The 26,764-nt window shown below is 39.7% G+C and overlaps 1 protein-coding gene across 4 annotated transcripts in view; it reads right to left on the minus strand.

Moving 5' to 3' along the window:
• parp8 (poly (ADP-ribose) polymerase family, member 8) overlaps positions 1-26,445 on the minus strand; it is an 80,921-nt gene extending 54,476 nt beyond the window's left edge. For all 4 annotated transcript variants that reach the window (XM_083674169.1, XM_083674167.1, XM_083674168.1 and 1 more), the window contains exons 1-5: positions 26,024-26,445; positions 25,334-25,388; positions 3,581-3,618; positions 908-997; positions 330-400 (exon numbers count right to left, since the gene is read on the minus strand). In XM_083674169.1, the coding sequence (XP_083530295.1) occupies positions 330-400; positions 908-997; positions 3,581-3,618; positions 25,334-25,388; positions 26,024-26,114 (345 nt within the window). In that variant the 5' untranslated portion in view covers positions 26,115-26,445. The remainder of the gene's footprint in view (positions 1-329; positions 401-907; positions 998-3,580; positions 3,619-25,333; positions 25,389-26,023) is intronic.
• Positions 26,446-26,764: the final 319 nt, after the last annotated feature.

Here is a 26,764-nt window from a genome sequence, read left to right on the forward strand (position 1 = left end):
CAGTGCACTGAGCAATGTGAAATTCTCTTCTGGCATAGTAACTCTGCACATAAAATACATGAATGTTGCTCTATTTATCAATGGAGATCATTTCAGGTCATTATTGGGATATGAGTTTTTGCCTTATCAGCATTAAGTGCATCATTTTGCCATTGTTTTCTTTTGAAAAATGTGCCAAAAATCCAGTATCAGTCAGTTAGGGTTAGAGTTATTCGTTACATAATATTGAGATTGAAAAGTCTGTGCATAAATATTAAAAATAGCTATGTTCTGAGATATGTGTAAAATATTCATTGATGGCATAGCATAGTCATGTATTGTAATCTCACCTGGTGTTTGTCTACCTGAAGCTTTGACTTGATAGACAGGCAGCTGGTGGCATCATTATTTAACCTAATCTCTGTTGACAAAGTATAATGAATTAGGCACAGTAAGCCAGTAAATCTAAGCATATATGACATTTACTTCCTTATTATTTTTTAGAGATGTAAGGAGGACTGTGGGCTGGAAATTTTGAAACCACACAAAGAGCAATTGCTGACATTAAGCTTTCCACTGAAACAACAGTGTATTAGCTCATAATGTTGTTTACAGAGAATTTAGTGGTGAGCCTAAGATAACATTCTCTGAAAATTGGCAAGCGCCACCCCCAGTAGAATATGTACAGACAGACATGCTCATTAGCAACAGTGTCTTCTTGCAACTACTGTCCAAAACTTTCTTATCAAACATATAGAACTTAAAAGCAAACAGGATGAAAAATACAATTCAGTGTATTCATGCAGATTCTCATAGACCACTCTACACAATGCAATAGTTCAACTCTACAGTATACAGACAATCTGACACACACACAAAAAAAATAGTTATACTGTTGCCCCACACCTGTGGGCACCTTACGACTAACCTGTTGCAATTCTGTGGAAAATGACAGGGATTGGATCTCGCGTGACTAAAACCTCTTCATCATTTTCAGAGTTTGATACATATGTGTTATCTGAGGAAAGAATAAAAGGAAAGAAAGTTTTAAAACACTCACATCACGCACAATACAGTGCCTTGCTCATGACACTGAATAGTGGCAACCAGAGTGAAATATGATACTGTAGGAACTATGTGGAGTGTGTACTTTATGCTGCTTATGTGCATTGTGCCTTTTTATTATAAAAACTGTCCTGTTTCAAATGTTCTCAATAAGCCAGCCAATTTTGATGACAGCTCTACCCGCTTAAATGCAGCAATGGGAGCCACCAACAAAGGTTTAAGCTATCTAAAGATGAAAATCTTTTTTTGCATGGGGAAAATGCATTATTTAAATTATTTTGTTGTAATGATCCAACTGTTCTCTCTCATCTAAGGGAATGAAAACTGTGCAAACTCTATCAATGATATTCAACTCTGCACAGAATTATTTTCACTTTTCAGTGATGCCTATTCTATCCAACATAATGAAGTGAGGAAGGTTGGACAACATCCAGCTCCACCTGCTGACTGAAAACACATTCAGATGAATGCACTATAAATACAATTGGGGTCAATTATTTTTCAATCCAGGAGACATACAGTATTACAATTCTGTGCACCTACTAACTACAACTACAAACAAGACATTTTTCAATTAAATATCAATTCATTTCCTGAACTGACAGATCCAAAATGGAATATACTGTATATCCCAAGCCTTATAACTACTTTGTTCTCTGACAAAAAACAATTGAGTGACAACAAACAGCAAGTGAGCGACGTTCGTCTCAGGCAGAACGAAGGACACCTGGCACTTCACCACCAGGCCCCCTGTTATCTTTCATGGTTAAGTCCCATTGCGTGACAAATCCTAAAGCAGCTTTCTCGGCTGCGCAATATTAGCTCATTGACTGAATTAAGATCTAAATGAATGACTGTGGTCCGCTGTCAGACTACTGAAAGAAAGTCTGGGGTTTAAAAATCGACAGCATTATGCGCTTTTTGGTGCTCGCTGGCACTCTCCCTGTTAATCATGCAATGTCTGAGGTTAGAGTCACTCAACAAACTGTATGATGGCAGCACAGTAAGTAATATATGAAAATAATATCTGATCAAGTTTTATTGTGAATATACAGTATAAAAACATCTCACTTGCTAAAATGCAATAAAACAACGCATGTTTTTATTATGCTATCATAAAAGTATCATAGTATCTATTCTAAAAAGTCATGGCAAGTAGTAATTCGAAAGTCTGCACTTATTAAAGTCCCTAATTTTTGGGGATTGTAATGACTATGTTTAATCAGTAGTGATCAGGGAATGAGCTCCCTTGAAATAAATATTTCATTTACAAACGCTGTTTTGGTTTGCAAAAGTGCTTTCTAAAATGGAGTGTCCAAGCTGATACTTGGTTTGTATACAAACATGTTGTTATGGCCAGTGGTGTTCTAGAGGAGTGGACTCGCCTTTCTGTCTTAGGTGGCTGCCTCTTGGAATTGTGCGCACATGCAGAAACATAACAGCTAATGTCTGACACAGCAAGTCTATTTCAGGGGTTTATATTATTATTCGGGAGGATGTTGTTGTTTGGAACCTCTAACTGAATTTCGCCGCGGTGGCAGATTTCCAACAAACTTACATTCGCTCCTTTATGTACAGTAGTAATACCCTACACTTTGGAATCCCATGTTATGTCATAACTGATCATGGGAATCCCGTGTGTCATGTTATGATCGTGGGAGCCCTTGGTGTTAATATTAATAATGAATGTTTGTAAAGCACTTCTCATTTGTATATTCTCAAAGCTCATACGGCCATTTTGAACCATATCTAAGTATTCCGGAACCTGGAATGTGCTATCATTCATATGGAGCGCCTTATTATAGTATTTTCCTCATAAGCCACAATGCTACTGCAAGTAGACAGGGTTCAGTCTGTCCAAAAAGCACCCAAATAAACTCCACATGACACTTTCAACTAATAATAAGTGGTGGCAGTCCATCAAAGCTAATAATACCACCACTTTGAAGTCAAATGAACATTCAATAAATTACTTTGTGGAACTTATTTTTTTGTCGAAGTATGCATTACTGTGTCCCTCCACACAGTAGATGTGTAGTGATACGTTGTAGCCTGCGATACTGTCTCACCCTAACCCTGAGAGCGTAGCTATAACATATCTCTCCGCAGAGGCTGGGCGGAGGGACACAGTAATGCATACCACAGTAATGCTGAACTTGAATTTCACTTCAAAGTGATGGTATTAAAAATCGAATTAACTTTGATCGACTGACACCGTGTTATTATTAGTTGTAAGTGTCATGGAGTTTATTTGAATGCTTTTTGGACAGACTGAACTTGTAGCCCTGTGTACTTGCAGTAGGATTGTGAGGGAAATTGGGTGAAGGCGCTCCATATGAATGACAGCAAATAATAAACTAAAAAGAACAAAAGAAGACTACAGGAAGGCCTGTTTAAAGAGGTGAGTTTTTAGGCCTGAATTGAAGGAGAGCATCTGGGCTGTCTTGAGGTCCTCCGGAAGCAGATTGCACTAGGAAGACAGCATGACCAAGGTGTTACACACTGTGAGGACACAGACTGGACATTCATTCCTTACCTGGATAATCATCAGAGACGTGCACAGAGTAGGACACCCTAAGAGAGAAAGAGGGAACACATTGGTACATAATATAACTTTAAGTAAGAAGCAGGTGTGTACAGTACCTACATTGTTGAAGGGAAAATAATAAGATCTCAGGTGGGTTGCCAGTTGTTAGAGACAAAAAATAGCAATACATAATTTGAAACACCAGTTAAAGGGGAAAATAACAAGAAATCAGTTCCCCTGTGACTGTGTATGCTTCAGTGAGGTCATAATTACAGCTGTACAGTTCCTGGTTGACTCAGCACTGACACTCAAAGGGTGTATGGCTCAATAGCAAATTCTATCAAGCGTATCAACAGACACCAGCTAGCGGAAAACGGATTTCTCGCCTCCCCCCACCCAAAGCCGCCCGCTGATAGTGACACAGTGCAATGACTTGCTGTGAGTTTTTCATTAAGTTACACGCTCAAGAAGTAGCTATATAGTTGCCCCTGGAAGAGGTAGCTATCTACATTTCATATAAAGGGAAATAAATTGCCTACAGTCTACACCTTGAGCATAGTTTTTGTACACTTCACTTTAGAGACGACTAAGTACTAAAATATTTTTTTTCTTTTTCATTTTGTTTATTATACTCTATACCATTGTATTCTATCCCAATCTATTATATATAATTTGTGGTTGCCTCTCTCTTATATTCATCTCATATCTCAAAGATGACTGTGAATGATGCAACAAATCAATAAATGAATTTCACACAGACACAATTACAGCAAGCAAAGAAATGCTGAAACCTGTGCACTACTTTGTGCTAGCTCGTAAAAGGTAGACACTATCAAATTACATGTTTCACGAACATCATCTGAGTGCAGGTGTTTATCAGCAACTGACAATTCCAAAGCCAATTAAGAATATTGTTGGCTCAATCAAACTTTCAATAGACAACATGAGGTCCCCAATCTAGAGAGGCTTGGAGAAATGGATACATAACAATGTAGGAGGTAAAGCAATGTGCACACCTTTCAGCTAGGGGACATAAAAGTCTGATCATGGGGTATTTTTAGCATATACTGTACAATGGGAGCCTGTATCGTGGGCCAGACTGGCTGGAGGACTGACGAAAGCAGAATATCATCAAAAAGGTGTCACCATGGGTCCACCTGAGTATTTAAAACCCCCAAGCAGGAGTAGGCCAACCCAGGTGAATTTAATACAAAGATGCACGATATCCAAGAGGCTTGCAGTCACAAACTACTGCCAGACACATACTTTGCCATACTGGACCCCTAACCATTCTGTGAGGCATTAGACAACTTAGCTTAATTTCTTAGTAAATACCCGATAAACATCTCTGGAAATGGGATAGTAAAATGGAGTGTTACCCAATATTCATAAGCAATCTGAAATAAGGACAACATGCTGGTTGAATGATAATGAGTGAACGGTAAAGATATTGACACTGTCACTAAATATTCCAAATTCAATTCCTTTAAGACATCTGTCCATGCTTTCCAGAGAGTATGAAATTGCACACAAACAAAGTGTGGCAAAGAAGTGTTAATGGGCAACACTGACGGGATTTGATGTAATTATGATATTCAATGACCATTTTCCAATTATGGTCTCATTGGAGCATAAATAGCTTGATGTAAGCAGAACGACTGCTGACAAGCAGATGTGATGATGCTTTTGACCTCAGCTGTGCTGAGGCAGCCACCAACCTAAGCACTCTTACCAGAACAGCTATTGTTTCTTGAAATCATCATTTCTAGTTCTCTTCCTCAGTGAAACATGTCCACTGCAAACAGGTTTTTCCTTCCTCCACTTCCTCTGCTATTCTTTAGCTTGTGTTTACTTTATTAATAGCTTCACAACAGTGTTAACATTTTTACAAAGTACTTGCACTCCCTACCTAGCCAGAGCTAAGCTAAACTTCCCAAACAACAAGAGGAGAAAGATTGATACATTTTCTGTAGTTATTGGGTTAGGCATAGGTTACTATGTTTAGGTTACTGTGCTTGATATATGATAGATATTGTGTGGTAGAACTGTCATGCTTGTATCCTTTTGCATAACTTGCTTAAAATGTAATTGTGCAAGAAACCTCTGTCAGTGACTACGTACTGTAGCTGCCATTTACTGTAAAAGCAAGATCTGCAGAGTGGCTACAAGTGCAATAGAGAAAAAGTGACATAAGAGCACTCATGATTCAGACTAGCTTTCTTGAACACAACATCATATTGTGTCAGTACTATACATTGTCTACACTTCATACTGTTGCAGGATCTGCTGGAACATGACCAATCATCACTTTATGCCCAGACAAGCTCAAATTAATCAGTCACACCTTAGGTATATTATCATGCATCTCAGAGCACTCAACCAAGCCAACCTCAACAATAGATCTGTGCAATGGCATGTTTCCGGCTTCTTTTGATTTGCAAAGCACAGAATTTTCTGAGGGAATACACAGCAGACCAATGCCTCCCTCAGTAACAAATTAATACTAGCATGGATTTGGCATTTCCTGGCCGGGATATCTGGTAGTTTTGGAAGTCTTTTCAAAGAGCAGGGCGAGGGGCAGATCCCCTGGGAGCTGAATTGTGGCCCACACCATACTTTCTGTGGCTGATTGGCCAGAAATAGGCTGTTCATGGAACCACAATGTGCTGAATTAGCCTTTACACATTTAATTTCACCATTAGGGAGAGGTGACACTTTTTACATTTTCTTTTTTTTTTTAACATATAAATGGTCTACCATTTTACATATTTTCTCTTCAGTTCAGTAAGGTAATGTGCAGGACTGTGTGCCTTCATAAGATTTCCTTCCTCCTCCACCAACATCACTAGACACACACCCAGGAAAAGTCAACTATATGCAATCTTAGAGGGTGGAATGCCTCCATGTGCAGTGTGCTGTAGCTAAATCTGTCAGGGATCTGATTTAGTCTACCGACCACCTGGCCCGTCACCCCAGAACATCTGGCTGCACGCTGAAAACCGTCTGCTTCCTGTCACGGCTGACCATTAAGACCAATGTTCTCAGCACCACAATCTAATCACTGTTGTCTGACCACTCTCTTACTCACTCTCCTCCACCCCAGACCCAGACCAGACATTCCTCATCCCCCTCACAGGGACCAGAGCAGTGTTAACATCTGGGAGTTTTGATACACAGTAGGAGTAGCCAAGTCCATTTGAGCATGAAGCGCAGGCCCCCCAGTTGATTGCTGGTAATCACAAACCTGACTTTGAGTGGCGGAATTTGATTTGATGCAATTACTGAGTGGCGAATTCTCCTTAATCCACTGATGATTAAATGCTCCCCAGACATGAGCGGTGGTGGGAGAGCTGTGAGACACTGTTGACATATGCTAGCCACACCAATTTAGAGTGGGCTCCATTAAACAGGAGTTGCAGAGCATTTGCCCTAACATGTGATGGCTAAATGGTGGTGGGTGGAGGGCTGAGGTAAGATTCTGGACTAAGTGCTGTGGAGGACAAGGTGATGAATGGATATGAAGGTCCCTGTTCCCCCTCTCACAACCTCAACATGCTGCAATCCGCCATCCACATCGAGCCAAAACAAAAGGGGAAAAAAATCCACTTTTTTCCAAAGCTGTGGTAAAGTATCAGGATCTCCATCGGGACTTTCAAAGCTTCAAAGGCAATCTCAATTAACAAAACCAATTTTAAGGCACCATGACACTTATCACCAAAATCTCTTGATGTTTAGTCTAAGAAATCAGCTACAGTGCATTGATAATGAAGGCAGGTCCTCTCAAAAACACAGTGGGCCAATTATATTATTCAGACATGGTTATTTCCTAAAAGGAAATGAGTCAGCGTTCTGGTGAAAATTGTGGTTGAAATATGGGGGGGGGGGGGGGGAGAACCAGATTTGACGGGGGTCTGGGGATCCCCCACCAGGAAAATGTAGACATCTCAAAACGCATTTCCAGCAATTGTACAGTTTGATAGGACAACAATAATATTTGAAACATATATATTTGTATATTCGTTTTTTTCACTTTCAAGGATAAGTCATCTCTCCAAAATGTGTTCTTCTGTAAGTAGCTTTCATGCAATTCTACATACAACATTTTTAAGCACCTACCAATTCTACCAGTTATTTAGCACATATGGAGGCTTCTTGAAAACTTTGATTTCTCCCATGAAAATGTGGTCTTATTTAAGCGCATTTCATGCAATTCTACATAGTTTTAAAGAACATTTTTAAGCACCTAACAATTCTACACAGTTTGATATCACAATTTTAACATTTAACCTATTAACATTTTCCAGGACATTTTTTGTGAATTCTTTTCACTTTTGAGGATAAGTAATCTCTCCATGTGCATTTTTAGGATGTGCACGCATTCGGGGTTCAACCACAGGGGAATAATATTGCAGTGAATGGTCCAAGAGCCCTCTCCCGGCAAAATGTGGCCTTTTAGAAACGTATTTCACGCTATTCTAGGTTATTTTACATTACTGTTGTATTTGTTCTGTGTTGATCCACAGGCTAGGGTGCGCTATTAGCTAGTTATGGTATCATGTACCTCCCTGCCAGCTCTACTGTAGCCTACAAAACAGTCAGTGCCTTACAGAACCAAGGTTTCCAAAACTATGTGCTTATCAAACTTTACGCAGTTAGGATGACTTTAGGCCTAGTTTAACAGCATGACCAACACTCATGTTGTGGCATGGCTCAAGACCAACCAAAAAGCAAGGTTCCATTCCTGAAAACCAAAGATAATAAATGTAGACAGTCTTACTCCTCTCTGTAATATATGTAATCTTAATTTAGAAATAGCCCCCTGTAGCTAGGCTATGGTCATCTTTGAAAAGTCAGGTAGCCTTTTGAATCAGCACAATAGTTGCAGTTGGTGCTGAGCTGCAGCAGTAAACAACTGGTGAATTTTACCAGCACACAGCAGCTACATTTAGGCCAGGCCTACTATACTTGGAAATAGGTAGGGCAGGAGGAAATTGTAGAGAATTCTAAAATTAATTAAAACAATGTCCATGGCATGGGTTAACCACATGGCATGGGTCAACCAAACCGGCCTAATTCCACCCGGTAACAGAGAAAAATACTACCATGAACAGTCAGCAAGTACATTCTCAGCTCTTACTTATGTCCCAAATCTGTATGGCTATCGGTGCCATAAGAGCATGTAGAGAACAACATGTTCAAAAGGATTCGAAAAGTAAATGTCAAGGATAGGAGCTCTCCCTGGGTCTGTAAATGGAACTATAGCTGTTCTTCCACAGTAACGTATTACCCTGGCAAGCTGAGAGAAACATTTTTGCTGTGTAGGTAAAACACTGAATGGCAAAACCTTTCCAGAAAACTAAAAGGATTGTGCAATAATTGCATTAGCTCCTATAGTGTCTGCTCCAACAATACTCAATTTAGTTTGTTTTCCTTTTTTGTTGTCCATTTGTTCAAAAATAGCTTTTGAGAAAATGGCAGACACCTTGACAACAGTAGGCTAGATCTCTGCTGCTGAATTCAGTGAGTAAATACTAGCTATTAATCAAAAGATATGAGTAAAAATGTAGCTACAAGGGATAAGCATATAAACATCACACTTAAAACTGTCACCCTTCAAAGGTGCCACTTGAGACCATCAACGATGTTCCCTCAACTAATGTGCATGATTTCAATATTTCAAAAACTAGTCACCTATAAGCTGTAAATAAGTCATCCAGTCCAACTGCCACAAGACAGGACAGGAGCATAAAACAAGTTCACAATATATATTTGCGTCAACCTGGCGGCATCACTCAGCAAAACACTTCCTATTATGAGAGAGACAGACAATATACCTTTCCCCCTCAGGCATAAAGCATTACACTAATACTGTACCAGAATAGTAATGCCTGTGAATGTTTGAAAGTCATTCTCTTTGAAAAAGCCATGCAAGTAGAGTGGCGCATTATCACAACGCACAGAGTATTCTAACAAAGGCTGTGTGTGTGTGTGTGTGTGTGTGTGTGTGTGTGTGTGTGTGTGTCCTGCAATCGAACCTCCAGAGCGTGGATTTCATCTCCAGAGATCCCAGCTAGGCTGCTTGGAGTGACAACAAATCAATTCGGAATCAGGTTGGAGTGGGAACACCAGGGAAGGTGACACAGGGCTTTTCCCTCAACCTCCCCTTTCAAACTGCTACTTCACCAACAGCCTCTATTCACAGAACACCCACTGTACCAATGCAGTTAGATTAAGTGATGCACTCACATTTTCTTGTGTATATTACAGTATTTATCAGACAGTGTGGAATATTCTTTAAATCAGAACCATTTAGCTCAGGCAAAAAACTAAATGATTCTAAATGAAATGCAGAAACTACAAAATAATGAGTTGTAACTTCATAAGTTAAATAAATATCAGAATTGTGTGTACAAAGAGAGGACACATATTACAAGAGGTAATTACGTAAAGAGGACACATATTGAGGAGAACTTCCAGTAATTAGCAAGAGAAAGAATGATCAATTATAGAAATGGACCCTGTACCAACTAAATGTTGAAAGTGTTTGGCAAAAAGTTAGCTCTTTAATCATTCATGTGGAAAGAGTTGGTAAAACCAATGGCAGTACTCAAGACCACTACATCAGTGAGGTGTCCATTTTCTCCATTAAGTGTATCAAAATACTGTATAGATATTCAGTGTTGGGGAAGCTACTCTGGAAATGTATTTAACTAGATTACAAATTACATTTCAAGGAAAGGAGTTGGGTGCATCGTCTGTGCTAATACGTTATTCACACCTCACGCCTCAATTTAAAAAAAAGACGGTGATGATGATCTTGGATAAACCTTAATTTAGAACAAATCATGTCTTCATGGACACTTCATAAAATGATGTCAGACATGGAATGTATGTGGCAGTGTGTCCACGAAATTGTATAGCTTATCATATAATATCATAGCAATATAATAAGTTTATTTTCTGAATTTCAGCAGTAGGCTATATGGACACAATGCACTCACAAAGCAAAGAACGCAGTTTGTGTCATTGATTTTCCACTCTGGCATCGCAAGTTCATATTGAACGTATTTCACACAATTGAAATGAGAGCTTTCATGAATCAATATACGTTTATCAATATATGTTTACATGCCATGTGCAATGATGAAAACAAAACAAATTATATGTTCATTGTTTTACTTCCCGAGTCATTTGTAGTTGCCTACTGTCTGTATTTAACTGTTCTTTTTCACCCCTGTCCATCATATCATGTATCATAGTTGGCTACAAATGAATTACTTTCATATACAGTCCATTCGGGAAAGTATTCAGACCCCTTCACTTTTTCTGCATTATGTTATGTTACAGCTTTCTTCTAAAACGGATTCAATTAATTTATTTCCTCATCAATGTACACACAATACCCAATAATGACGAAGTGAAAACAGGTTGTTAGAAATTGTTGCTAATTTATTAAAAATAAAAAATGTAAATAGCACTTTTACATAAGACTCTTTACTCAGTACTTTGTTGAAGCACCTTTGACAGCGATTGCAGCCTATATTTGGGGAGTTTCTCCCATTCTTCTCTGCATATCCTCTCAAGCTCTGTCAGGTTGGATGGGGAGCATCAGTGCACAACTATTTTCAGGTCTCTCTAGAGATGTTCGATCGGGTTCAAGTCCGGGCTCTGGCTGGGCCACTCAAGGACATTCAGAGACTTGTCCCTAAGCCACTCCTGCATTGTCTTGGCTGTGTGCTTAGGGTCGTTGTCCTGCTGGAAGGTGAACCTTCGTACCGGTCTGAGGTCCTGAGCGCTCTGGAGCAGGTTTTCTCTGTATTTAGCTTGATTCATCTTTCCCTCGATCCTGACTAGTCTTCCAGTCCCTGCTGCTGAAAAACATCCCCACAGTATGATGCTGCCACCAACATGCTTCACCGTAGGAATGGTATTGGCCAGGTGATGAGCGGTGCCTGATTTTCTCCAGACGTGACACTTGGCATTCAGGCCAAAGAGTTCAATCTTGGTTTCATCAGACCAGAGAACCTTGTTTCTCATGGTCTGAGAGTCCTTTAGGTGCCTTTTGGCAAACACCAAGTGGGCTGTCATGTGCTTTTTACTGAGGAGTGGCTTCTGTCTGGCCACTCTACCACAAAGGCCTGATTGGTGGAGTGCTGCAGAGATGGTGGTCCCTCTGAAAGGTTCTCCCATCTCCACAGGGGAACTCTGGAGCTCTGCCAGAGTGACCATTGGGTTCTTGGTCACCTCCCTGACGATGGCCCTTCTCCCCCTATTTATGTCTTGGTGGTTCCAAACTTCTTCCATTTAAGAATGATGGAGGCTACTGTGTTCTTGGGGACCTTCAATACTGCAGACATTTTTTTGTACCCTTCCCCAGATCTGTGCCTCGACACAATCCTGTCTCAGAGGTCTACGGACAACTCCTTCAACCTCATGGCCTGGTTTTTGCTCTGACATGCACTGTGGGACCGTATATAGACAGGTGTGTGCCATTCCAAATCATGTCCAATCAATTGAATTTACCACAGATGGACTCCAATCAAGCTGTAGAAACATCTCACAGATGATCAATGGAAACAGGATGGACCTGAGCTCAATTTCGAGTGTCATAGCAAAGGGTCTAAATACTTATATAAAAGGTGATATCAGTTTTGTATTTTTAATAAATTAGCAACAATTTCTAAAAACCTGTTTTCACTTTGTCATTATGAGGTATTGTGTGTAGATTGACTTATTTTCATTGCTGTAGCCTTGGACCATTCTTGATGTGTGACATTCATGATCTGTAGGCTACACATTTTGATTCAGCTCCTGTGTGTGCTCACTTGAGCTCAATTTATCTAGCCACTAGAAAGTCTTTTAGAGATACAATTCGAATGCTGAAAACAATCCAGTTTCACTCCTCCCCGAGAACAGAATCCATTCTGAATGGGGAGATACTAAACTTAGGCTCCACTTTTCTCCCACTAAACTGTGGCAGAAAGCAAAAAACATGTGCAAACACCGTTTTGGTGATTTTGTGTCACCCCTGGTGCGTCTGCTCTGACAAACACAAACTTTGCATCAATATAGGCGGAGCAGTAAATTGGAGTTCTTCAATCCATGGTATGATCATGGAACTGTGCACATCACAGTTCTAACATGTTCATGCACTCTATGTACTTTTATTTACATTGAATCTTATCCACTATTGCCAGGGACCCTGAGTACTGACAATACTGTACAATACTGTAATAACCATACAGTCATGACAGCGTTTATAGAGAGAAAACAAAAAGGTAAAGTAAATGATGTAATGAAAAGCATGAAGGCAACTGAAGTAAGGCTACACCAAAATGGCAGTTGATTATGGTGTGAGCGATGACGGCGGATACTTATTTAGAAACATGAGAAAAGTTGCGACAGGTTCGTTAACACTAGAAGCCCCGGGCCCTCATTACTAACCAAAGTACCCAGAGTGACATCTGGAGACCTCCATTTTTTTACGTTAGTGTAACAGTATAATCATTGAATTAAATCAGAACCATGCACAAATAATGAACTTGTGTTGTGTGTAGTCAACTAAAAGAGAACACAGTCCACAGACAAACTTGTCGGCTCCATGCTACACCATGCAAACCACATTCAAAACAAATATTGATTGTGTCTCTTGGCTTATACCAAGCAATCGAGTTACTCACAAAAGTGTTCCAAATGTCTGTAATCATGGCCAATGTGTTTGTCTTCCTGCGCATGGATATCGTGTGCTTATCAATCAGACACATAGGTGGAAAAAATATGGTGGTTCTAATAGAGTGAGAGCAAAATTGTGGCTTGAGTAAAACAAATGTAATAAGCCGAGTTTAAATATGGGTGTGATGAAGGGTACATGTCTGTTCTTTGCAGGCTGGGTGCGCCCTGCGTGGGCTTCTATTCACATGTAATCGCTTTGATCATGTAAATAATTATAGTCTGTCTGTTTTTATTGCTGATATCACCATTACGGTTGAAATGGGTAAGCCATTCATAACTATATGGTCAGTTTTGATTCACCACGATGGGGTAAAAGCTACGGTGTGGGAGCAGGTGTTAATCGAGCAGGTGTTAATCGAGCAGGTGTTAATCGCGCCTCAGGACGTGACTTGGAGATGTTGGCAATCAAAAAAAGCTGTGGTAGTCATGTAAATGCTTCCAGATTTTTTTCTATGTGTGAAATTTGAAATTGTAACAACGCCATTATGTAAACGGACATTTAGGAACAGTCAGGGAAGGAGGGGGGCATGGGTTTCATAATGGCATAGTTATTTTATTGTATGTGTCACATTGCGCACGTGGATGTCTGTTTGGTATGACTAGTGTTAAACCATTCTATAGAGCTTGGAAAGCAGGTTGAATTTGCCACACCACTTTAGGCTTGCTGAATGGTTACATTAAGGTATCATAGACAGTTCAGTGTGTGGTTAAATGTGTTGCCTACAACTGTAGGTTTGGTAATTTTATTTAGTCAACAAAAGGAATTATTATCCATTCCAACATTCACAGTGAAATCCTTATGGCGAGGACAATGGACATCTTCATCTCATATTTAATTATCCCCATCCACTCATTGCCGGAGACCTGCCCTCCACCTCTGCGCAAACTGAAACTTTGCTGAACGAAATAACCGACATAGCGCCCATATGAACTAAACTTGTGGTGCCCAGCACAGTTTTTAGGGTAAGCAAATCTGAGCCATTAAGGTTTTACTCAATCAAAAGCTGTAGGTATGTGTGAATGCACATACGGAACAAAGACGGAACCAATGAAACAATGACAATTATGAGAAACAAAAACAACAGCTGCAAATTCAAAATCTATTTCTTGTCTCTCTTCCAATAGCAATAGATAGGGGGTCATTTGGGACAAACTGAATGGCTTGGGAATTAAACCTCATCTAAATCCTCAAAAATGCCATACTTAAGCAGAATTTTCCTCTGTAGAACCCCACAATCGTACCATGCATCACAAACAGGTTAAATAAGAATATTGAATACAAAATCTCAGAATACAGGTGGTGTTGCTCAAATGCTGAAATGGTGTTCCGCTTCCCCTACCATGTCTGAGGAGTCTCAGAACAAGAATGCAATTCTACCAGGGCAGTAGCACACACAGAAGTCGTGACACTCATGACCATTTGAGTCAGACAACAGATCTATCACACAGCCAGCCAGGCACTGACCCACAGTAGTAGAGGAATGGATGCAAGGGATATACTGTATGTAGGGGGGGACCAACCGGTTGCTTGAAGGCTATGCTCTGGCAAGACGTGTCCTTCAACACTGATTTGCAGGCTGAATATATAGAAAGATATGGACTTCCCTCGATCTGCAACGCCTGGTTCTAGGCAGGCCTGTGTGGAGTAATGATGTTCTGAAGTAAAATCAAGTGTTATCAATAGGATATACTAAATAACTAATGATATAATATCAAAATATAACTACTCCAATTTAGCTAATAAAGTAACAGCAAATGTAATCATATATATATATCTATGTATATGTGTGTATATATGTATGTATATGTGTATATATATATATATATATATATGTAACCAAATATAACCAATAGTACATGTTTTAATACATTTAATGTTTCAAATGTACCGAACAGAATGATTAATGTGGAAATGTGTTTAACATGTTTAATGTTTGATGTTGAGTACCTAACAGAGTGATTCAAGATTGACTAATGATTGAAATGTGTTTTACATGTTTAATGGTTGATGTTGAAGTTTGTTTTATGACTAAAGTTGAAGTGTTGATCTGCATTCAAGTTTGGTAGGGAGAGAGAGGTGAATGACCTTGGGACGTGGGCCTTATCTGGAGGGTACTGTACAAACAGGGGAAGATGTGCCCAAATATGGTGCAACATCCACCTAAGATACTTTCCAGAACAGGGGATGGTATGCCCAAATATGGTGTGGGGAAGGAGAAAGAAGTCTGATCAGGGAAAAGTGTTCAACCTACCAGGAGGAGTCCAGGTCCAGAGAATAGGTATAAAATGGGATGACAAGAGCATCTCAACGGGCATTTCCATATGACCCCACGGAGGACGGATCCCTAAGAGACCAGGAGGTCTAGCCCAATCGGGGTATCTATGACCAGTCCTCTCTGGGGAGAGTTTAGACTTGGAAGCCCCCAGTCTGGATGGCTGTTAGTATCGGAGTAGGCTTCCTCTTAGCTGCCTGGAGACTTAGCCCTCGCCCTTTCAGTAGTTGGCATTGTCCATAACTGTCTGTGGTTGGGACTCGGTTAAAAGGCTTGCTGGAAGTTGAGTGACCGCTTCACTTGTACTAGGAAGCATGAGTCGTCTAAGCCCCTCAGCTGAGGGCACGGTGCTACTCCGGAGAAATCAGCAGGGCTGATAGAGGAACCGAGAGTATTCGGTGGTTGCGCAAATGCCAATGCTGTTAGATAGAGTAAGATAGGGTAAGATTTAAGTTATTTTATTCCTTTTATTTACTTTAATTTATTTAAGTTATTTCATTCCTTTTATTTACTTTTTATTTATTTTATTTATTTATTTTTATTTCTTAAATTACTTTATTGGTACATTGCATTACCATGCTGTAACACTTAAAGCTTAAATAAAGTACAAATCTGCATTTAAAGAAAAATTATTATTTTAGTTCTTGTTAGAAGTTTAGACAGAATTGAAATGGTCACCTAAAGTTGTGTTACTCTCCTTGCTAAACATATAAAGATAGATTACACTGTGCATATTACACCAAAGCATCTGAATGGTTATTCTAGCCCCAGTATTAAAATATCCGCTTTGGATGAATTGTCCTCATCGATAAATTAAATTCCTGCAACCACACCAACTGGCACTCATATAAGAATAGAGCCGTTGTTAACCATTTCATATGCTAGGGTCTGATTTGTAGGTCACTTTCAGAGCATAACATTAAGCTGAAGCAGGGGAAACTGTGGGAAGTAGATGGTTAACAGCAGGGTAAGACCCTAGACTGAGGATTTAACTCGTTAGATGGAGGGCTGGACCGGGACTCCTGTATAGGGTCTAATACCGGAAGACAAGGCTTAGACATGTTTGTGTATGATAACATGCTACAATCTTGGCTCCTGTATTGGAATTCCCCTGACTTTCATTTAACTGTAAAAATGAGCTTGAAGCAACTTGTCATGCCGAAAGACTTGCCAAAAGACTTACCACAGGCAATGTCTATATTCGACCGAGAAAGTAAGGTTTGAGCAATGTGTTTCACATAGGTCTAGCTTTCTTCAGGAAATGTGTAGCTTCCCTTGTCACAGAAAGTTGGTTGAGAAACAACCTCAGACTTGCCTTCCTGCTTTCGATGTGCGTTGTCTCCTTCGAATTGACATCTTTCAATCAGTGCTAACGTCTCTGGACACAAAGTACTGCTGAATGACTTCAAAGCATTCTCCACTTGTAATGTTGTGTTTTACACCAACGTTCCTACAGGCGCTGTACTCACTCTTGTGGTGTGGCAGAAAGCTGACCTTTTGTTGACATTAGCAGCCCCTAACCCCTGTTGAAGACCTTCAGCCTTAAGGCATGGCAAGTTCACCAGCTTGCAAATGATCTAAAATGCCCCACCGTTGCATGTATCTGGCTGCCCATTACTGTAGTTATTTTTACTACATTATCACATAAAGTGTAATATGTAGTGCCTCCAAGCCTAAACGCCTTGCAACATGTAGGCTATGCTACAATATCTTCATTCACTTTGAATACTAACTTGAGAGCACAGTGTATCATCATTCTAAGACTGAAGAACATTTCAAAGTATTTTTGAGACATGGAAGAGATTTGACTGTTTGATTTGCAGTAGGTATTTAGAGATCTGAGGAGTGAGACTCTTAAGCCAAGCAAGAGCCAACTCCCTTTTGCTTGAGGACAATGGAGGAAAACACACACTGCTAATCTTTCCTGCACGTTGACTCACATCAAATAAATGGACTGCCCACAAACCTCTACGAAAACAGTTAAGTGTCCTTTAAAAACAAGGATATGTTGGACAACTGTCCTAAGCAATCTATTTGTATATCACATTGGTGTTCAGTCTTTTGCAGGACAGTTGCAAATTGAACTAGTTTTTGTCACACCACTTGAAGTACTGCTTATAACTGGCTTATAAACAATTGTCAAAAAGTTTGTTATTACTTAACTGTTGCAAATCATATATACATCATAAATCATGTCATTAAAGAGCATACAGTTTGTATGATTCAAACATTACAAAAAGCTATAATCATACACAAACAGATCAGACTATGTAATTGGATTTACAACAAGTTAATAATAAAATAATAAAATGATCAAACAAATTACAAAACAAATGGATAGAACAGGGGTCATTTAGTGAAAAACGTTGTAGTGCTAAAGTAGCTAATTTTCTTGTTCCACATTCTTCTTGCCATAAGGCTAAAGACAAAACTGATCTAACGTCTGATCATGTCCAACATTGCAAACAGGAGTCAAAGAAGTCTTAAAATTCGAACCATGCTCGGGAAACTACCAAAGCTAGCTGTCCTTACTTCAAAACAAGAAACTTGGTGATTGCTTGATATAACACCGGGCTATTAATAACAATGCATGCCTTGTGAGAGCTTCAATATGTGCTAATTAGCTTTTGCTTATTACACATTGTTGCTGATATATTTTAGATGAATATGTACCTCTGGAGTAATCAAGAAATCAACAAATTTGTTTTTGTTTGATTAGGAAAACATTGAGGTAGGGTCTAATGTAATGTGGCTGTAATCCCATTCAATGATAACATTTCATGTCTAGCCACTCTATCAGAGTTCAGTTCCAACACTCTTTGAATGTTTATTCCATATTGGGAGGAGGTGGGAATTCTAGAAGGAAATGTGATTCTTTGTTTGGTGTCATATTATCAGGTATGACATTACATGCATTGTGTGCTAGAAAAATTAGAGGCTGCAAACAGAGACTGGTGAACCAGCACACACACACACACACACACACACACACACACACAGACTATTTCACCTAGGGTACTTAGACGAGGCACTCCACCTCGCCGCAGCAACCAATCCAATCTGGTGTACTCTACATGCTCAAACTGTCTTCATCTTGTTGTTGCCGGAGGACTCTGGAATTGCCGGTCTGCAGTCAGGATCGCAGAGGCCATCGCAGCCTTTGCCTCCTTCAAGTCCCTCCACTTCCTGGCTCTCACTGAGACAAGGATCACATCAGAGAACACGGCTACTTCAGCTGCCTACTCCTTTTCTCACACCCCTAGACCCGCCTCATCTCACCCAAGTGGACATCTAATGTTCTTTCTCTATCACATCTGCCCATATCCTCATTTGAAATCCATGCTGTTTCTGTTACTATCTCTGTCAAACTTCACATTGTTGTTATCTATTGCCCCCCAGGTCAGCTTGGTGACTTCCGAGATGAGATGGATGTCCTTCTCAGCTTCTTCCCTGAAGATGGCACACCGCTCACTCTCCTGGCTGACTTCAATATCAAATCAGAGAAGTTTCACTCTTCTGGCTTTCTTAACCTTCTCTCCTCGTTTGACCTTACCCTCTCTCACTCTCCTCCGATTCATAAGGCAGGCAATCAGCTTGGCCTTGTCTTCACAAGATCCTGCTCCACCTCCAACCTTACTGTTACCCCTCTTCCAGTTTCACATCGTATCCTTCTCCCTTCCCCTCAAATCCATCCCCTCCCATTCAAACTCTACCCATACTGTTACTACCCACCGCAACCTGTGGACCCTCTCTACCCTTGACTGAATCCTTCTCCCATCTGTCTGCTGATGCTGCCTCCTCCATCCTCATATCCACTCTCTCATCGTTTGACTATCTCTGTTCACTCTCCACTCGGCCAGCAAGATCCTCTCCAAAGCCTCGTTCTACCATTCTAAAATTCAATCATCTGTCTCTGACCCAAGGAAACTGTTTGCCACCTTCCCCTTCCTCCTCCCTCTCTGCAGATGACTTTGTCACCTACTTTGTAAAGAAGGTTGATGACATTAGTAGCTCTCACGCAACCTCTTGCTATCACTACTACCACGAGTAGATTTGGCTGTGGTTTATCATCTAAAACTTGTCTCACCCAATTGGGCAACCACCTGCCTTCTCGATCCCATCCCTTCACCCCTTCTCCAATCCATCACGAACAATATCCCTCCTTTCCTTACCACCCTCATCAAATCCTACCTGACCACTGACTCTGTCCCGGCTGCCAAAGTCAAACCTTTTCTCAAGAAAGCATCACTTGACCCATCTGTTGTCCAAAACTACAGATTGGTATCCCTTCTTTCTTTGTTATCTAAAACTCTTGAACGTGCTGTTTGTAACCAACATTATCTCTTTCAGAACAATCTCCTTGACCCACATCAATCCGGCTTCAAGGCTTCACTCTACTGAAACTGCTCTCCTTGCTGTCACGGAGGCCCTCCACACTGCCAGACCTTCATCCCTCTACCCTGTTCTCATTCTTCTGGACTTCTGGTCTGCTGTGTTTTGGTGGAATGAGCTTCCCACCACTGTCAGGACAGCAGATTCACTACCTATCTTCCACCATAAACTAAAGACCCATCTCTTTAAGGTACACCTGGGCTCCTCCTCCTCAGACCTCTCCACCCCCTAACACCCTACATTACCAGGACTTAGAATCCCCCCCCCCCCCAACCATTTCTGCCCAAGTTATGTCCATAATATGGAAATTAATTTGCGAAGATGAAGTCTAGACCCCAAGGTTTGCTCTAATTAAAGGGAAACCTGTAAAATACAGGAGCCGCCAATACTCTTGATACCACTACGGACAGCACATTTTGTTGGGAACAGTCTCATCTACAAAGGGTGCTGGTCCAGTGATTAACTAAGCACTTCCTAAACAACTAATTTAGAACAAGTCTACAGCAAACATGTTGTCCCCCACGGCCAATCAGTGTCATTTCGGAATTTCAGTTGTTTACTACAGCACCCCCCTTGGGCCATTCAATGTCATTTTGTAAATGCCGGTGTCGTGTCAGTATGTGTTCCCTTGTCAAATAGTGTTCCCTTGTCAGATGGTTTTAAGAGGTATCTCAGGCAAAACATAATTGATGATGGCTTGGTTTTCATGCATTTTAAGAATATTTTAACATGAATTATTGAATTCAGAACATTAACTGATGTTATCACAATCTGTCAATGTAACACCAAAATGAATCAAAGTTTTTGACTTGAATAATATAAGATTGCAGATGCAATCAATAATACATATACGTAACATTTACACAACATTAGCATTTCAAGTGACTACAGTATATCAAACTTACAATAGTGTAATTACAACAATCGTACAAGCGTTTATTAAAGACAATAGTTTCCTTTTGTGAATTAATCGCGTACAGACATTTAACCAGGTGTTTAAAGACATTGTTGCCAAAATGCAACATCGGATGTTAAAGGGTTAATATTCATAGTATCAGTGACAGTAATTTGTCATCATGAAACTGCTTTGGAAGACCAAGTGTCATAAGTTGTAAGCCACTATCATTGTTATTTTACAATTATTTTCATTAGATTACTCTTAGAAACCTATTTTCTGTCAGATCGGGAACACTATCTTGCAAGGGAACACTATCTGACACGACAATGGATCTCTATGGCAAGACGCATCATTCACACACATTTTGTCAAAATTGTCCCAAGTGGTGTCCGAAATATCGCCTATGACACAAACACAAAAAAGGACAGAGACCGTTCCACAGTCCACTCCTCAAGTTCATCATGGGGGACAATTAGAATATTTATCATGACAATGGCATGCCTGGAGGAGAGGATTCCTACTACTGTGCTAATTCATGCCATGCAGGGTTGCTGTCAGGAGGCTGTGTGAGTAAATATGCGTCTACAGTTTCATTTTCCACAGTTTCATTTTCAACATGTGCTATGTTTTTTGATGTGGGGAGCTCCACTCACAGTTGGAAGGAGAAGGGGTGACACATGAAGAAGGAGCACAGCATGAGATGGCGGACCTGGGAATCAGATCCTGGTCGACGGGGCATTGTAAATGAACCAGAGTTTCTCCTGTTGATGTTAGCACTACGCAATGCTACTTCTCGTCATCATCTGGTTTGCTTTGACAATTACATTTAGTTGACTTCAAACCAAAATTCACCCCCTTCTCAAATAATAGTCTGTTGTAAATTGCCATTGCCATTTAATGTAATGGCACAGCAGGTGTATGATAATTAGGCTTCAGGAAATTGAGATCTTAATTTGAAATTGAAACTTAATTTCACAGCTACATGTGTACTTACATTACAATTACATCAATCCATTGCCCCAGCCATCACTAAAACTTATTTAGCCTGAATAAATAAATGTTTTAGTGATGGGTGGGGTATTGGATTGATGTCATTTATGTAAGTACACATGTAACTGTGATATTAAGTATTAGGCTACCAGTGCTTTGTGATAAACATGATAAGCCTGAGATCTTAAAAGCCCAGCGAACATTTGATGGACCTTGGATGTCGAAATAGCCTCCTATATGCGTCCGCACTGGCCAGGCTACTTTTTGGTCCTAATGTCGAAAATCAGAATGCGTCTTAGAAAAGACCCGAAAAGGCCCTATTTTTACAAAAACATAGGCTTTTTACAATGTGAACAGTATGATGAATATATACATGTTTTTAGACATATGCTGTAATTAGAGAAAGAAATATACCCGCAAAACTTTGCTAAAGTGTTGTGTTTTAAAAAGTGAACACGCGCTGACTTGTATTCGCCTAGTTTGAAATGCAGCTAATTAAAGATTGTCAAATGAATTGTTTGATCTGTAGAGTGCTGGTAACATAATTTCTGTCCTGTCCAATTAGTAGGCTAATGCAGCTAACTACCTAGCATTTGTCCATAAATACCGTTGGCTTACTAGCTATGCTAGCTGGGGAGCAGTTCGGCTAATGTCAGCTACCATTTATGTTAGAAGGTCATAGATAGAATGTTAAATAGATAGACAGATAAAGTTAGAGATCATTTGCATGGATGGATGGTTGGTTGGTTGGTTAGCTGGCTGGTTGGATGGAAAAATGGATAGATGAAGGAGAGGATGGATAGATGAGAAAGATCAATACAATTAAGTTCATCAGTATGGGTTATACTGAGTGAAGCAGTAGTGACTGGTGAAAGGATGAAGCTAGGCTAGGTAGTTAGATAGATATAAGGGAGGAAAGATAGAAGGTTAGATATAGTATGTTAGAAGGTCATAGATAAATAGATAGGATGAGCATTGTCTTATTATGGTAGCAGATAAAGATGGTTTGGTTGGATGGATGAATGGATGGATGGTTGGTTGGTTGGTTGGATGGATAGATAGATGAAAGAGAGGATGAATAGAAGAGAGAGGGGATGTATTAGGATTAGAATTAGGAGGTAAATCAGTATGGGTTATACTGAGTGAAGCATTGGTGACTGGTGAAAGGAAGAAAGGATGATGGCTTGGTACATGTAGTTGAAACTTAATATAGATATAAGGTTGGAAAGAAGAAGGTTAGATATATAGTATGTTAGGAGGTGATAGATAGTTGAGTGGTTGACAGTGGTTTCAACAATGTAGAAAATTGGTAGCCAAGAGAGTGGATTGTTGTGTAATCATTCTAAGAAAATGTATTGCATGTCTCCTGTTGTTTTTATTCAACATTTCTGAAAGTTCCATAGCAGTTGCAGTAACAATTGTGGCTCTCAGAATGCTGGCCAAAATCAACATTCCAGTATGTTAACTGGATGAGAGGTTTTGAAATTACAAAAAGCTTAATAGTTGAAAAAGTTTAACAGAAATATTTTATCAGAGTTGATAATTTGGAGTTATTGGCACATTATACAGTTGAAATGGTGTGAATAATTTAAAAGGTGTAAGAGGGCAGTGGGAAAAAATTGCATATTTTGGTTTCCATAGACCTCAATATTAAAAAGTACACTTTCAAGTTTGTATAGTTTATAAAGTGTATCGAAACCAAAAGTCATAGCAACGCGAGTTAGACATCTCTGCATATTGTAAAGTTGGATTGGTGTGACGTTAGCTTAAACATTGTAGGAGGAGTACCACTGTAAAAAAAATTTATAATAATAAGTATGTTGAAGAGCAATAGTTACCTAATAAATGTGAATTTCTAGGCTAGTAGTTTCTTTATTTAAAGCTGAAGCATGTCGTTTTGCACGTTGCTGCCCTCTCTGACTACAATGAACATGTGAAAATTTACATACTGTATGCTAAGAATAGCAGCAAGCCGCATGCATATTCCTTGTAAACAAACAAAACTCAAAATAGGTACGTAAAGGCCAGTGCTCGACTTCAACACCAGATTTTAGAAAGAGCTTTGTTTGGACCAAAACAGTGCTCTTCACTAGAGCCCAACCGATCCTGGATTTTTGGGTCTGATACTGATCGATTTATGGGGGGCAAAATATGGTCTTAATGCTGGTTAGGCAAAAATCCATCTCTCAATAATGACCTGAAATGATCTCCATTGATAAATAGAGCATATTTATTTTATGTGCACAGTTCTATGCATTGAATATTGATATCAGTGATTTGCTGTTCAATCTAACTTGTTGTGACGCAGTTTGTATTTTTGTTATACAGTTATATTTAATTTACAAAAACATATAAAAAATGCACTGTGAAAAGCATTCTTAAAACCTACTGTTAGAATACCCCCTGCAATGTCTGGTTGCCAGCCACTGTAATTTCCAGTAATGGTTTATTCCAGCCCTCTCCTCCCCAAGATAAACTTCATCAAAGTGGTAAATTCCGCTCTCTTCATGAAAGTAAACAAACCTGCCTTGTGCAGTCCATGCTGATACGGTTGATTGGAACTAGCACCCAAGCTGCTTGTGACAAAAATTAGCTAGAACATCTGACTCCGAAATTCATGGATACAAGATAGCTATGTTAATTGGTGAAAGAAATGATTGGTAAATAATATATTACTGTGTGACTCCGTATGCCAAACAACTATCTTGTTCAGTCAACATCCTTTTAGTTAGCAACTGTGCTAATTGACTGCAGTACAAAGAGCTAATGTTACTTTGCTAAATTCAGCCACTTCAGTAGGCACTCCACAAGTTTACAACAAGTTTATTCATGAATAAAAATCCATATATGTATATATTTTCCTCTGGAAAAACCCAATTACACAGATTTTCAAGAATCGGGATGCATGGGGAATATGTGCCGATACAGATATTTCTGTAAAAGGCCAATATCAGCCAATAATATTGGTGCTCCGATATATCTGTCAGGCTCTACTCTTCACTGAACGTTCTATATCATGTGATCTCATTCCTTGATTGCTACTGATTTATCATGGCCATTTAGCACGATTGCTCAAATCTACATACTGGACCTTTAAGGCAATTTGGACCTAAAAGTCAAGTATACTCCATTACTCCATGAAAAAGGAATGAGAAAAGACAAGTGCCAGTGTGTCATGTACAACTCACTTGTTAGCCATGCAACATGAGCTGGGTGTGAGGAACATCATGCTACTGTATGATATGGCCCTTAGGTGTTGCACTTGTAAAATAAGAATATATGCCATTTAGCAGATGCTTTTATCCAAAGCGACTTACAGTACAGTGAGTGCATACATTTCTTTAATATTATGGTCCCAAGGGGAATCTAACCCCCAACCTAGAGCCATGCTGTACCAACTACAATACAGGACTTGACAAATAAGGCTAGAACATCAATGCTACAAAATCAATTTGATGTAACAATATAAATGTTTACCTTTTGGATCCTTTGGAATAAGTGAATGTGAACGTGGCGTCAGTATATCTAAAATCTGAAATGAAATGAAAGGAAAATTTACTGGTCAGGGAGGTTAGGATTATATTCAAGAAGGATCACGACCACAAGAAAAGTCCCTTTCAACAAGTGCAGTTTCCATGGCAACATCAAAGGGGGGTTCCACTGACAAAAGATGTAAAGGCTACCAATTCTTTGTAAATACATATTTACAGAACCTTTATGTGCGTCAAAACTATTGGACAGTCCAAATGGCTTGGCGAGTGCGTTATCCATGATGCTATCCTATTTATTGAGTAACATTCTATAAGGATGCAAGCAAACCTAGTGTCATCATGACAAGCATATTAATGTTATTTTTCAGTTCTTTCCCCATGTATTGGAAATAATAACCATCATTCAAACTATCTGTCTCAAGGCCTGCAGATATGCTACCACACAATCATTTAATGAATAAGAGCCTGGCTTTTCCAAATTTTTCATTACGTACACCTATCATTTATAGAATAAATTCGTGATAAATGGATTTATGATGTGTAATGATATTGCATTGCCAGTCAGTGTATGTTTTAGAGCAATGATGAAAATGTGTGCAATTGCACTGACATACACCGACATTTACCTAACGGTTAAACCTGGGAGGAAAACACCACTGACTGTACGGAAACTCACCAGAGAAAAGGCAGTCTTTCTCTGCCTTGCACCTTTGAATTACGATGTCGACGTCTTTTTGTATTCTCTCCTGCCTTGAACACATCCCCATTAAATAAAACCCACTGGAATGGCTTCTTTTTTCTAATAATGGCAAATAGTATCCCTTTAATAGGAATGATGTATTCCAGAAACTGAATTTTCATTCGAGCGTGGCTCTTAGACTGCTTTGGTAAAATCCCAGGTGTGTCCGACGCACCGTGCCTTCTCAGTTTCTGGAGGCTATCATCTCGGATAACAATAGATTATGGTAATATGCACCAGGAGTCGGCAGTTCCGCGCCTCGATGTATTTCATAAAGATAGCCTGTTATACACCGGAAGCCCCAGTCTCCACTTCTCATTACTCTGCTGAACCCAACAATGGCGATTTCGAAAGCTACGGTTAGAGCTATTGCCAGTCTTAAAGTGAAACCATCTCTTTCAAACTGTTCGAGGAACAAAACAGAGGAGCTTGCATAACACCGTGGAATCAACAGACGAACGCCGATGATGTTGTGTGATGTCAGAAAGCTGTTCAGTTTATCCACCTCCCGTATTTGTCACTGGCTGGAATTGAAAGTATGACTTCATCGATGAATGCACTGGGTAGAGAATATTGATATGAAGGCATGCAAGTCTGGGCTGGATATGACAGAATGTTTTACTTATCCATTAACTAAAAAAACTGTAAGAGGCTTAATAAAGTTCCTGATCAGCTTCA

This window comes from Argentina silus (assembly GCF_951799395.1).
Source record: "Argentina silus genome assembly, chromosome: 7".
Taxonomy (NCBI): domain Eukaryota; kingdom Metazoa; phylum Chordata; class Actinopteri; order Argentiniformes; family Argentinidae; genus Argentina; species Argentina silus.